This window comes from Sinocyclocheilus rhinocerous, unplaced genomic scaffold (genome assembly GCF_001515625.1).
Source record: "Sinocyclocheilus rhinocerous isolate Xijiao unplaced genomic scaffold, SAMN03320098_v1.1 scaffold106, whole genome shotgun sequence".
Lineage (NCBI taxonomy): Eukaryota > Metazoa > Chordata > Actinopteri > Cypriniformes > Cyprinidae > Sinocyclocheilus > Sinocyclocheilus rhinocerous.
In genome coordinates this window covers 931514-946253 of record NW_015633181.1, presented here as the reverse complement: position 1 = coordinate 946253, position 14740 = coordinate 931514, and the positions used below count along the sequence as shown (strand labels likewise).

Genomic DNA, 14740 nt, shown 5'->3' with positions numbered 1-14740 from the left:
CTCTCTCTCTCTCTCTCTCTCTCTCTCTCTCTCTCTCTCTTAGGGGCCCTACAGGTGTTTAGGCTGTTCCTGATAGCAAAATAAAGGTAATCTCTCACAGTAATGACAGATTATGACTGAAAAGAAAAATCAGATGGTGTTTGAGATAAACAAACATTGAACAGCAAGGCACTGGTGTATAGCTCCATCTGCTGGACAGTTACAGCAATTTCCAAATTGCAAGCATGAGCTTGTTTATCATGTTCGTTTATTATAGGTAGGCTACCTGATCTAGGTCAAATATGATGGCGCAGGGAAAATAAAGTGTCACAAACAATCGAAGTCACCAGTGCCAACATTAATTTCGAATAAAATAGGCAAAATACATTTCTATCAGCCTCTCTTTATCTATTTGCATATATTTTAGAGTGGTTTGTTTCTGCTGTTTAGTTTGGTTACTGTAGACAGTTATATGATATGATATGATACTGACACCTAGCGTTGTGGATACAGCATCACTCAAAAGCAAAAGTTAGCATTTTCCGAAGCCATTGTAAAAATCTTCTATAGTCAAACTTTACTGATTTATTCCATGAGTGGAAAGTGTTTAATAATAGGAAATTATCAATATAAAATGAGAGTTCAGTTTGTCATATGACTGGAACGTCTGTTCTGCCCCCATGAGGAGAGCCGCAATGTAAAACAAATAAGCTTCTACAAGAGTGCTGATATTAGATTCATCTTATGTAAATGTCAGTGATTTCAAAGATATTTTGTGAGACGTGCTATGAATTTCTTTATGTGTAAAACGTTTTACTGAGGAAAAAAATGTCTATGTGCTCCTTATATATATTTATAATGGGTAAAAGAATTATGTTAATTTTTAAATGTGAAAATCCCGTTATGGTTTGACCTTATGGCACATATGATGTGGCGCCCTCTACTGGTTCTTGTAAGAATTACAGCACAACAGCACAACCCAAGTAAGCAGAGACAAACAAAAGGAACGTTTTGAAACAAAACTGTTTATCGTCCTAAATGTTTGACTTTGTAAATTTGTGCATATGAAAAGTTTTATTCCTTCTGCAAACTAATAATTAAAGGACAAACAAGGATGTGTTGCTTTCAAAATGTCATTTAATAACAAACAAAATGATCCTCTGAAAATCAATATCAATTTACAGTAAGCTGACAGCTCTAAACTGTAAAAATTACAATTTAGTTTTAATAATTGCTATCCAGTGTAAATACACACAAACAGACCTTACTTCACACTAAGAATAAAATATGACTGTTAATTTCAGGAATTAATGGTGTAAAGAAGCAGAATTTTTGAAAAAGTCTTGAGCATGATTTTAAATTCTGAGTTGGTTGAAAACACATAGCAACATAGCAACTAAATTTGATAACACATTTTTAATCAATCACCCAGTTATCAAAGTAAAACCTATCAAATAAGATCATGAGAAATGGAAAGAGCATTATCTATAAACATGACAGGAACTGTACCTGGGCTCCAGGCCATTTAAATTCTCCTGAGATAAACACAGATTTTCTTATCAAGCTGAGCAATGAGGTTTTGTGCTTGTGGATGTTCCGAGTCCTGAGTCCCAGCACAGCGTGAGCACTGTCCCGGTACAGAATTCTTCTAAACACCACCAGATCTGCTACACCGCATGACAGTCAGAAACTAGACTGTTGAACCAGAATATTACAAACAATATAGAACTATGTTGATTTTATGGCTCAGGTTTAATAAAGCATTGCAGGAAACTAATGAGTAAAATCTCAATCTTCATGATGCTTTAGTCTTCAGAGCTGTTGAATCAAGCTCTCTAAAGCAGAGACCATTGGCTGCTCTGGACAGGATTCATCCATCTGTCAGAGATCATAAAAAATATGTGCCAATTATCTATATTCATCCAATGATGTAAAGATGTTTAGTGTATTTGTGTGCGCTTACCATGACATCACTTCCTTTGTCTCCTCCCCTTCCTCTCTTCCTGAGAGTCTCTTAAGTTGGCTGTCATCCTCAGCTTATAGACACAAACACATTTCCACTTTACAAGGTTTCACCAAATATTATACATTTATGGAGTGCTGATACATTTCACAATTGTATTTAGATAAAGAGAATATTTACCTGAAGGCGGCCCCTCTACTTCTTCCAGGAGATTGACGGTGGAGGTTGCAGAGCCCAGACTGAGAGGAAGTCAAGGACCAAACACACTACAGGTTTAATATACTACAACGCCATATAGCTTAGAAGATGTATTCTAGCACTTTTAACTTTCAAAACTTTACCTGTTAATTCATACAATAGATATTACAACAAGCAGATCGAATAATCAAATTTAGACATGCACTGACATTACACTGAAACTAATAGTTGAATAAAAACATAAGAACTCATTCTCTACACAACATACATAGATGCAAACTCCAGGCAGCGACTGTCAGGGCTGGACATGTGAGGATATGAATGGTGTTTGGACAGAGCTCGCTTTTTGGACTTCTTTCTTCTGGTCTTCTCCGAGAATGATCTAGCAATTTCAAAAAGCTTCTTCCTTGTAGCTGCAGGTAATAATGCAGTGATCAAAAAGGGGCGAGAGCTCAAGCCATTACATGAATTTGCTGTTAACCTTCGGGTCTGTGTTTTCTTACATTTGCCCATGTGCTTGAGTTTCTCCAGGAATAAGGCATCGTCAGAGACTGATGAACAGGCCTCCTCAGACCCCGGGCCACAATTATCACCTACATCAAGAGTTAGACATGAGCGTGTCAACATATGACTGCTCACATGTACCAATCACATTTTCTCCTTTGTGTTCTGCAGATGACTAAATAATGACAGAATTGTATTTTTTCGTTAAACAGACTAATTTAACCTTATGATAAAAAAAATAAATGCTGCAAAAGTGTAAAATATGGTCCCTGTAGGCTGTTATCTGTGTGTTGTTTTATGTGGCGGCACAGACAGGTTCAGATGAAGCTTCCTGTCAGTGTTTGTGTGGCAGACATGGCTGATGGATGAAGATGAAGGGAATCTACCTTCGGCGGAGTTCTCTGTGCAAGCGGATGAATGACCACACTGTGTTTTCTCGCACCTCTGACGATCTAAAACACAGCAGGTAACAGGGTCACTGAGGGCAGGTGAAGATCAGCCGCTCCAGAGTGGAGACAGTGGAGTGAACAACACAACGCTGCACACAGTGAGTTAGGAATGGAAGCTGTTCTTGGAGGAACCAAGACTTTGAGGGGGCACAAAATAGGTAAAAATGGCAAAAAAAAAGATGCTTGAATACAATGTTGGTTTATGAATTCTTAACTATGAACAGGGTATCTGCAGGATTTGTAAACTCAAATTTAAGACTTTTTAAGACCTGCACAAATAAAATTAATTCCACATGAGCGGGGTTGGGCAATGTCTATAGTAACATATTAAACTGTAAAATGACTGTAAAAAGCATGATTTACAGTTCAGATACAGGTTTTCACGAAAAAAAAAGTTTTATAAAATTATAAACTTCACATTTCAGACTTTAAACCATTTTTAAGAAAATGGATGAATCAAAAGTATAAATTATTATATTAATTGAAACAATTATTATAAATCAATTATTATATGAATTAAATAAGATATAAATATATTTTACTGTCTTAATTGTTTAGATTTTTCTAATGCATTTTCTTCTTTTCGATCCACCAGTTTACATTTACAACTGCAGGTTTGCTGCATAAAAACATGGGTTGATTTTTGCATTGGTCTGAACAAAAACAGCAGACGGGCTTATTGAAAATGCTAATTCATTCTCTGCCAGCAGGTGGCGCTTTCGGAACGGCAGAAATACAGACGTTTTTCCAGTAGCAGCAGAACTCAAAGCAGTGACTTTGAAATGTGCAGCGCTCCTGTTTAATCAATGAAATCATGGCCTTCTGAAGTTTAATCTTCACATTAAGTCATACCGTAATTCTTGTCTTTCCGTTCCCAAATTTAAGACCTCTTGAAATCAAAATAATTAAGACTTTCTTGTACCATTTAAGACTTTTTATTGCCTTAAATTTGACTAAATGTAAGACTTTTAAGGACCCGCGGAAACCCTGTATGAATGACAGATTTTCCTCACATCGAGAAATCCAAACTTTATTTCATCTTATGTGAAGTATGTTTGAAAAATGAGTGTTTGAGTGACAGTGTGCAATGTGTTTCTGACCTAGTTACACTAAACCTTTAGGGGGGAAATATCTGAAAAGTTTCATCATAGTAACGAAAAAAACAAACAAATAAAATTTGATAAAAATCCATTTAATTCACTTCTAATTAATTAAATAATGAAAAATAATAATAAAAAATGTCTAAGAATTTAGGATTAGGTCTACAGTAAGTATAACTTAAATAGAATTTAATTAAGTATAAATAAATTCATATGAATAGTAGTGTAATATACTTTTAATTTAATTGTAATTTAATGTTATATACAATTCTATTTTGTAAATGCATTGAAACTTATTGTGAAAAATTTTTGGCCTTGTAATATTTAAAAAATAAAAATGTTATAATAAAATCTTCTGGTAAAGCAGCAGACTTCTCTCTGGTGATCTATGTTGGTCTCTCCAATCATTTAGTCTGCTTAAACTCCACCACTTTCTGCCTTTCATTTTTTTCTTTTCCATAAACAAATCAATTTTGCTTGTTTGGAACAGCAGCTACGCTAATTATGTCTCTATTTGTTTCTCTGTTTTTGCCACGGGATTGACATCCCGTGGTAACTAGGATTTACACAAGCTTCAGTCTGGATCCAGAACACCTGCTAATTAATGCTGTTCAGTTGCTTTGACACAATCTGTATTGTTAAAAGCGCTATATAAATAAAGGTGACTTGACTTGACTTAATCCATTTAACTCAGATGTTCATCACAATATGGAGGAAAAATTCTGTTGCTACTTCCGTTACAGCATGACTATATAAACAATAGAAGTCAATATGAAATTCACATTGAGGTCAGCATATTTGTGTGTGTGTGTGTACCTATCTCCAGAGCTATGAGGAAGTCTCTGTTCCGCTGTAGCTCTTTCATGAACTCCTGATTCTGCAGAAAAAGGGCTATTCGCTCGTCCTCCAAGTACTGTTTCAACTTCCTGTCCTGTTCAGATGACCAAACGCCACCTGACAGGGCACTACTGCTGGATGAAAGCTGCGTTAGGGATGACAGGGAGGAAGAGGAGGAGGAGGAAGGCTGAGACAGGTTGCTCTGAGAACGCTGCAGGAGAAAGAAATCACTAATGACATTTTTACCAAAATGACATCAAAAAATCAACTATGAGACAAATTAATTGCCCTTGTCTGGTCTTAAAGCTACTGAATTTAGACATTAACTGAGGCCCTCAAATCAATATTAAATGCTTATTGTTGTAAACTCAAGATTTTTGTGTGTAATTTTGAATGAAATTGTGGCTGAAAAAATGGTATGCATTAAATGCAACAAAAATATTAAACGTATGATATGGCCACTGTATGAACCCAGTGAATTTGGAAGGAATTTGAATCTGGATCTGAATCTAAATCTTTGAATCTGGATCTAAATGTTTGCTGATGTAAACACATGATATTTAGCCAAGATGTTAATACAGAATACATGTTAGTGGTTTATAAATCCACCTGAAGACTTTCTGACTGCTGAGGCAGGATACGCAGGAAGTCATCAGGGAGGTTGCCTAGTAACGGTGGATTCCAGTTCCTGTATCTGCCGACCTGCTGATGCCCAGGAGGGAGATAATCATCGGACCTGACAAAATAATGAGTATAAAATAAAACTAATTCTTCTTATGTAACACACTCTTGAAATTAGAATTTCAGCCTGATGGGATTCTCATCTTGTGATTTAAATAAATAACACTGTTGTTTACTGAGTTCACACACTAATAGGTCAGTAGCTGTTTCCATCCGTATATTTTATGAGACTTTTTGTGCGCTTGATGGAAATGCCAAGCTGTGCATAAAATCCTAAAATGTGCATAAAAACGTATGCGCTCAACTGAGGTGGAATCAATTCCTCAGTGCACAACTTTGCCTGAACAGATCAGATGATTAGATGAGTGCACTAACCAGTGGACCAATGTCTTTGTACACCATCTCAAATGTTGCTTTAGTCAATCTGAAGTCCCTGAGCAAAAGTCTGTCATCAAAATGATTTGGTTACCTCACAAAACTGTCCCACACAATCGCGTTCCCAAACATCAGGTATCCTGCTCCAAACGCTAGATAACCTGACAACTGGCGGTTGTTATTGGATTTTGTCTGTGCGCTCTGAGACGCAAGTAATTTATTATGTAGGAAATCAGAAGCTACAGTGGCTTCTCCAGTTGCAGCAACTTTCATTTTTATTATTGATGCTTGCTCCAGTTTCCCAGTAAGTGATTTTGTTCTTTTGATTCTCAAATGTTTTATGCGATATTCCAATTTTTAAAAAAGTGAAATTATCAACTTTGAATGTACTATGTAGTCTTCAAGACTTTGATGCTTTGATGTAGTAACATCGAGCTAATAAGGGACTTACTTAGAAACAGTTTATTCACTAAAGAAAGTGTCAATTTAAACTGTTCACACAACAAAGCAGCAGAGTAAACTTGAGAAGTAAAGCACATCAGTTAAAAATGGTTATATAGACAGTACTTGGCATTGACAGCATAGCATTGCTAGCATTAGCATGCATGCTGCTAACATACTTAAGCATGTTGCTAGCATGTTTTGACAGTAGTTATTGTTATAAGGTTTAGCACATCGCGAGAATGTTTTAACATTTAGCTAGCATAATTTAGCATGTTGCTAGCATGTTTCAGAGTATTTTAACATTAAACTTTAAATTATATATTTTAGCACGTTATCCCAGTTTTTAGGCTTTGCTACTGATATGACAGCTACAGGAGTTATTGTATGAAAGTTTTCACACCCTCAAATGAAGTCTGTGGTAATTTGGGCCTGTTTGGAAGTCCATTATGGAAATTCCATAAATTGGATCAGTTAGAAAAAATGTAGTCAGAACAGCACAAAGATCTGTGCAGAGTTTGGTGATCATAGCCTAGACTGCATTAATTTTACAAATTTGGTCTCAGAAGAAGAAGAAGAAAAAGCTTAAATTGTGGATCAATATGAGGTGGATACATTTTTTATCCAACAGAAAGACAAACTCTAATGGAAACACATTTACCGAATAAATTCCTTAATGCACAACAAAAATCTTATGTGACTTTGCATCAGCAGATCATTTGACTGGATAACCAGTGGGCCAATCTCATTGTACAGCATCTCAAATGTTGTTTTAGTCATTCTGAAATGCCTGGTCCAAAGTCTGTCATCAAAATAATTCGGTTTGAAGAAGAGGAAGAATAAATAGTAGCTGAAATTTTTCAAGTCAACATAAAAAGCATTTCAACAAAGTGAATGCAGATACAATGTCTCTCTCACAGATTAAAGTCTACTGTTATTATTAGTAATTTTTCCAACAGGAAACATGATTAGTTGTTCTTCTTGCCTGGGTGGTGGTGTGGATGGAACATCTGCGGGATGTTTTCTGTCATAGATGTGCATGTCATAGGAGGGCGGCGCGTAGACAGGTGGAGGCTTCTCATCTGAGCTGTCCGGCTCCAGCGTTCTCTCCAGGATCTGCAGGAGATTAGATGGGAAGATTCTTTTGTGTACCAAGATCTAAAAATGCCAAACTTTTAGGTCTTAATAAAAGTTCCTAGACTAACCTCTGGAGGAATGCTGTCCTCAGAATCTGAGCTGTCATCTGTGGCCTGGCTGTCCAAGCTCATCAGCAGTAACTGGTCAATGGTGGAGTCGACAGCACCATGGTTGGCCCTCAAGACACACTCGATAACCTCATGCTCCATGCTGGGGAACATCGTCTTAAAGTCGTCCATAGCCTGGGTAAACTCCAAACGCTGGACCTGATGTGGAGGCCTCCTGTTATTGAGCTCTCCTGAGGCAGCGTCGCTCCCTCGCGTACCGCTGCCATGGTTACTGTTTGCGTTACTCCGGCGGAAAAGACTGGTCATCATTTACAGCACCTCCCTCCCACTCAAAACTGCCCATCCACCGCAGTGACCCCACCCCTTGACCTATGCACCGCCTCCGGCCACGCCCGTTATCCACTCATGATGCCTCTGGAGGTGAGCTTCAGTATACAGAGGGGCAGCATTGGATAAACTTTTCTTCTGCTGCTGATAGCTGAGACTCAACCACATCCAGGGCTGGCTGGGATTCCCAGAATGCCTTGCTCTCACTCTCACAGTCACCCTCAAAGCGAAGTACAAACAGCGGCCCACTTCTGAAGACCTACATTAAAACAGCAAAATGTTAACCATTGCTTTTATTCAGAAAAAGTATTGTTGAAAAAAATATGGATAGTGTGAAAATATATATTTTTTAAATATAACAATTATTCCACGTAGTCTCTCATTTAATATGAACACTGTTATTTTAGTATTACTTAATATATATACTATTATAGTATTTATTAATATTTTGAATATGCTTTTAATTTTTATTTTCATTTTAATTTGACTTTTTATTATATTATGTTCTTTTGTCATTTTTATTTGTTTTTGTGCATGTATTTTTAAATATTTTGTATAGGTTTCATTTATTTTTTATTTTAATAAATTATTATTTATTTTATTTTAGTATAATAATTTTAATACTTCAACCTTATATATTTATTTATTATTTCTTTCAGTTAGTCAGCAAGGCAATCATGTAATTTAAAATGTAAGTTTTTCATCTAATGTTTATATTGTATATTTAAGCTTTATTTAAAAAAACGAAAATGATTTTTAATAGATTTATTTTTATTTAACAGTAACAATACTGAATATGAGGCCCCAAAAACAGCATGTACCTATATTTTTATTTATTTATTTTTGGCAGATTCAGTATTTATTGGCTTTAACATCAGTGCAAGAGTATAATATAATATAATATCATATCATATGAAAAATTCTATTGCATATTATACAATAAATAGAAAGATTTCTATAATTATACCATTATAGAAATGGTTATAGTTCTTTACTTTAGACCAAGGCAAGGGTCTATCACAAAAATTACTTTAATTTAACATCTATAGGGTGACAAAAGTGAAAAGTGTCTTAAAAACAGACCAAAGAGCAGACGTTTCAGCTCATGCTTTCTTCAGTGCTCACTTTTGTGATAGACCCTTGCCTTGGTCTAATTGTATGTCTTTCAGTGTGCGGACATTTTGGGTTTTTTTGGTTGATCAAATTTTTCTTGATTTTCTTTTAATTTTTTAAGAAAATTTATAATTTTAACACACACATGAGTCATACAGTGAATGGTCCCCATTTGACATTAAATGGATCAGGGTCATTAACAAACAAGGCTTCCATAAAAGATAGGATAGGTATTAAACTCTTCAAAAGGGCACATTTTGCCCTCACACCATACATGATCGGACACTGGGCTCATGATGTAATCATGTATGTCCACTGTGCTTCACATGCCCCTATATGTATCTATTTCCTACTTACCGTCTCTCTGCTGAGGAGATGCAGGATCACACCAAAAGATCCACCAGGAAGCAATTAAAGCCAGCAGGATAAACCTTTAGCTCCCATCACAGGCTATAGGCTCCTCCATAAAATCCGTCATCGGAGAGGTTCGGATATCCCTCGCTCCCATTGTCATCTCTCCACATGAATCTGCACCCAAAACCAAACAGGCAGCGCTAAATATAGCCACAGACTCTGGCACAGTTCGCCAGCGAGCTCAGGAACAGTAGCAGCTTAGTGATGTGTTTCTAAAGAAGGGCGACTGTGCCCTTGAGAATAACATACAGCAAAGACTGACGTCATCCATAGTTAATACGCCCGCTGAGCTGATATCGGTTTAGCAGGGGTCCGTGTGACCCACTGAGACAGATTAGAGCCAGAGGAATGCCACACAGCGCAGGATCTGATTGATAATTGTGAAAGAGATCTCAGCATGGTGGAGATGTCATCATAATGGGGGCAATCATCCTTCTGGTGCAACACAGGAAAGCTTGTTATTTTAAATTACGGCCATCATCAGCAGTCAATGTGATCAGAGTCTGCTGGCCTTGACCCCATGGCAACCCCCGCAACTATCAATCTCGCAGTCGTTGGACCCTCGGAGTAAGTGACTCATTAAGGAAGCTCAGAATAAACCACAGCAGTGGTGTTAAAGCGCTAAACCCAATTAAAAGCTTCAGTCAATCTTGCTGTTTGTCACACACTTGATATGAAATCAATAAAAGCTGCACTGTAAGTGTAAAGCTTTTCGGATACAAAACTCAAACCGAATTCAATTGTGTGAAGGAAGAAATTCTGTCATCATTTACACACCTCCATGTTGTTTCAAAGCTGAATTACATTTTTACAAAACATACTTCCCCTACAATAATCTATAAAGGCCCGTTCAAACCGAGAGCGATAATTATAACGATAACTATATTAGCATCCACACCAATGCGTTCTGTTCATAATAAGAACGCTGCAGTTTTGTTGTCTGCTGCCTTAAATGCTCACACTCTTTAAAGCAGAATAGATTCAGAATGGCGATCAATGTTTTTGTCATTCATCAGCTGAAAAAAAAATCATTGTGAAAGTGATTCCAGCTATACTGATCTTCCATGTCGTTATCGTTATGGTGTGGACTCTGCTGTTCCTTTACACTTAGAATGATGTTTAAAACTATATCTATATATAGCGTTATATAATATTTATCATCTTCTGCGTGAACGGGCCTTAAATTGAGAACTGCTGAATCACTGAGTCAGTATGTTGAATTCAAGAAATGAATCAATAAGTTTCGTGAATCAATCATGAATCAGATCAACTAATTTGACTCAAAAGAGTGATTCATATGACATTAGAAGAAGTCATTACTAATTTTATGATACTTTTATAGTGCTTTTGAAGCTTCAGTCACTATTCATTGGTTTTGCATGGGAAAATAAAAATCTATTTGTTTTGTTTTCACAATCATGTTTTGTGTTCTATGAAAGAAAATCAGTCACACAGGTTCACTTTAACATTAAAAATAAAGGTTCCAGAAGGGGGTTTTCGCACCAATGCCATTTCTGGTTCCCCAAAGAACCTTTCAGTGAACAGTTCTTAAAATAACTGAAAATATTCTTAAAATGTTCTTAAAATATTCTTAGTGTGAAAAACATTTCAATATTCTAAAGAACATTTCTTCATTATATAGAACCTTTTGTGGAATGGAAAGGTTCCATGGATGTTAAAGGTTCTTCATGGAACCATAGATGCCAATAAAGGACCTTTTTTTAAGAGTGCAGGGTGAAAAAATAATTTCAGAATTTTTATTTTTGGGTGAACTATTTCTTTAAAAGTTGAACGAATCTTTCTTGACTCCTTTTGGACCAGGACATACAGTATGTGTGAAGCTGGCAGACATACGACAACCCCATTATTAATAATGAGCTATAAACAAAGTTTTAATGAAATTTAGAAGCTAGCCCCTGCCAAAATGATCCTAGTCTCCCTTTCTGTATTACTCTGCCAAATTCAGATGCTTTTCTGGCTGATTCAGCGGCCAAGAGGAGAGTGAAATCCAAGCGGGCAGATTGTGGTGTCTGACAAGGAGAGCTGTTATCACCACAGGAGTTGTCTGTGGGTTAGTGCTTATGTCAGAACACACGCCTGCTGTCTACATATAAAAGTAGCAGCACGTTCACTGGCACCTCTCTACACTATGCTATCATTAGCTCTAATGGGGCCAAACCCATGAGGATAAATTCCAGTAGTTGCTTAAACAATTTTTAAGATTTTGTTTTAATTCATTTTATAGGAACAGAATGGAAAATAAATTGCAGTCTGCACAGAAAAGATGCAAGCATTTTCCCAAATATTAATACAAGAAGGCTTTTGTAATGTTCAGTCCAAAGAAAAAGGGAACAGTTGCATGGTGTGCACTGAACCAAAAGCACGAGCAGGGCTTTGACACTGTCCTTGTTTCTGACCTGGATCCGCTGAGATAGAAAGAGAAAAGTGAAGAAGAGAGGACAGGAAGGAACAGTGCAGAGGGGAGGTGACAGTCAAGTACTTTAACAATAGCGTTTAAACTAATACTGAGGCAATCAAGTTGCACATCACCTCAAATACCATAACAACTTCAAAGAATATTTCAAACTTGAAACTGTTTTGTTACTAAGATTCTTCATTCGTCTTCTTTTGTATTCCACAGGTGAAAGAAATGCAATGCAAAAATTTGAAATGAAATGCTATACAGACCCAAAGTTGGGTTGAAACAACCCAGCATTTTTTAGAGTGTGCCCAGCGGCATCAGAAGATGTAGGTGCACAACTAATGACATGAGGGCGAGGTTTTTTTTGGGGGTGGACTATCCCTTTAATAGAATCTCTGCTCTTAAGCCATAATATAATGAGACTAAAAAACTTCAGATATTAGAGGCACATGGTCACTCATGGACCCCATCCCAGAATCCTTTGGGAGGCCAAACATCAGTCTGCTATCAGTTAATAGGACACCACAAGAGAAAACAAGTTGTACTTTGGAAAATCTCGTACTACAGTTTTCTACTTTTTCTAGTAAAATTTTCTACACTATACAATTTTTTCTCTGAAAGAAAAAGACCAAAAAAGATATTACCATGTGCACAAAAAAAACTATTGTAAATACCACACAGTAAAATATTATTATTATTAATATTATTTAATTGTTACATAGACATAAATGGACCAGAGACACAGGTGTGTTTGCCTAACTCCATCACATCATACTGTAGCAACCTAACAGCACCGTGATTTACGAGTCCGGCACTATATAGGGCGTTATTAGTGCACAACCGCAGGACAGATTCATTCTTGAGGCCTGTCTGGCTAGAGAATTATAACTGAACAGCACTTAATATATTTAAATAAATGAGAAAGAAGCAGCAGACTAAGGATGAGATCTTACCAGTTGAAGAGATCGGCTCTGATCACATTACTCGATGCAGCATTCCTCCATGTTGTATATAATCAATGATACTGAGTGTGTGACAGCAGCAGACAGCGGTGCTCACAGCGCGTCAGATGGTGGATCTTTGTCGGCTCTTGAGCGCTTGAGCGGTGGGTAGATTATCCTCCTCTCACCGCGCTCAAGAGCAATTTAGTGGATACAGGTGAGTAAAGCATATTCATTACAAAAGATAAAATCAACTCCTGAGGCCTTTTGTTCACAAACATTCATTCATTTATTTATTCATTTAAATATGAAATATTGTAATAAATTATTATATTCATCAAGAATCAGAAGATTTTTAAAAGACATTAATATATTTTTTTTTCAGCAAGGATAAATGAAATTGATCAAACATGAAAGATAAAAATTGTATTTAAATAAATGCTGTTTTATGAACTTTCTATTCATCAAATAATCCTGAACTTACATGTATCAAGGTGTCCACATAAATATTACGCAGCACAACTGTTTTCAACATTGATAATAATAAGAAATGTTTCTTGAGCACTAAATTAACATACTGAAATGATTTCTGAAAGATCGTGTGACACTGAAGACTGGAGTAATGGCTATTAAAATTCAGCTTTACCATCACAGGACTAAATTACATTTTAGATCATATAATATATATTAAAAAAATCTTGCGTATATACTCACAAATTTTTGTTTCGAAGTCGTAAAATAGCCAATAAACGTTCTAACTATCTATATTTATATCTCAAACGTTAACAAACCCCACAATAATAGCTATAGCTTATAGGGCGTCTTATTTTCCACTTGTTTTCTGTTTCAATAATAAATTTAAATTATGTATTACTTAAGTGCTCAATGTTGATGAAACATGCAAATTAGATGTTTTCATGAATATGAATGAACGAAGCGAAATGCTCTTCAAATACTAATACAGCTGCCTGTACTTGCAGACACGGGCAGATGGTGAACAGCGGCGCCCCGAAAAAAGCGCAATTGTTCCCTCAATGGGGCTCATTGTCTTTTATCCCCGTTGTGAGGCGACAGTTAGGGGTGAAACAAAAGACCTTGAACCCGAAGCACCTGCTCATGGACACGAGATTAAACCCAGGGCTGATTGTATTGGGATCCCAGGGGCGCGTCACGCCTGATCAAATGATACAGCAAACGTGAGGCCGTGAACGCGCACCAATGGAGCCAATGCACATGTAAATGAGTCCTAACGACCAAAATGAGACTCCGCGAAGAAAAAAAGGCAGCATGTAAGATTAAGGAACTAGTGTGGGGGAGGGGAGCATTGGAACAGGGCCAGATGGAGAGCCATGAATTAGAGATGAAAGGATTTTTTTTGGGGGGGGCGAGGATCATGCACTAAGAAAACACTTAAAATATGTGATGTGCAATGCCTGATGACGCAAAATCAAGTGTTGAGGAAAACTATTTGGCACATTGCCTAGTGACCACTGGTCTTCGCCGGACTTAAGAATTACCTCAGAACTTTTGACAGTCTTCTAGCAAAATATCTTACTCATATAATCCTGATATAAAGCCTTTTAAAGGGGTCATATGATGCGATTTAAATTTTTCCTTTCTCTTTGGAGTGTTACAAGCTCTTGGTGCATAAAGAAGATCTGTAAAGTTGCAAAGACTAAAGTCTCAAATTCAAAGAGATATTCTTTATAAAAGTTAAGTCAACCACGCCTACCTAAAACGGCTCGTTCTAACACGCCCCCACATACCTACATCACTATGTGGGAAGATTTG

At 36.7% G+C, this 14740-nt stretch overlaps 1 protein-coding gene across 3 annotated transcripts; it reads right to left on the bottom strand.

The window, feature by feature from the left end:
- Positions 1-1201: 1201 nt before the first annotated feature.
- On the bottom strand, positions 1202-9766 carry LOC107743411 (CUE domain-containing protein 1-like). Of its 3 annotated transcripts, none has more exons than XM_016556630.1 (11): positions 9530-9766; positions 7733-8318; positions 7513-7643; positions 5640-5766; positions 5010-5241; positions 3031-3096; positions 2644-2733; positions 2409-2553; positions 2123-2181; positions 1943-2015; positions 1202-1857 (listed from the first exon to the last, which is right to left on the bottom strand). In XM_016556630.1, coding segments are annotated over exons 2-11 (1233 nt in total). In that variant the 5' UTR covers positions 8042-8318; positions 9530-9766; the 3' UTR covers positions 1202-1856. The 3 variants fall into 3 exon arrangements, with proteins under 3 accessions (XP_016412116.1, XP_016412117.1, XP_016412119.1); XM_016556631.1 differs by having other exon boundaries at positions 2460-2553; XM_016556633.1 differs by lacking the exon at positions 3031-3096.
- Positions 9767-14740: the final 4974 nt, after the last annotated feature.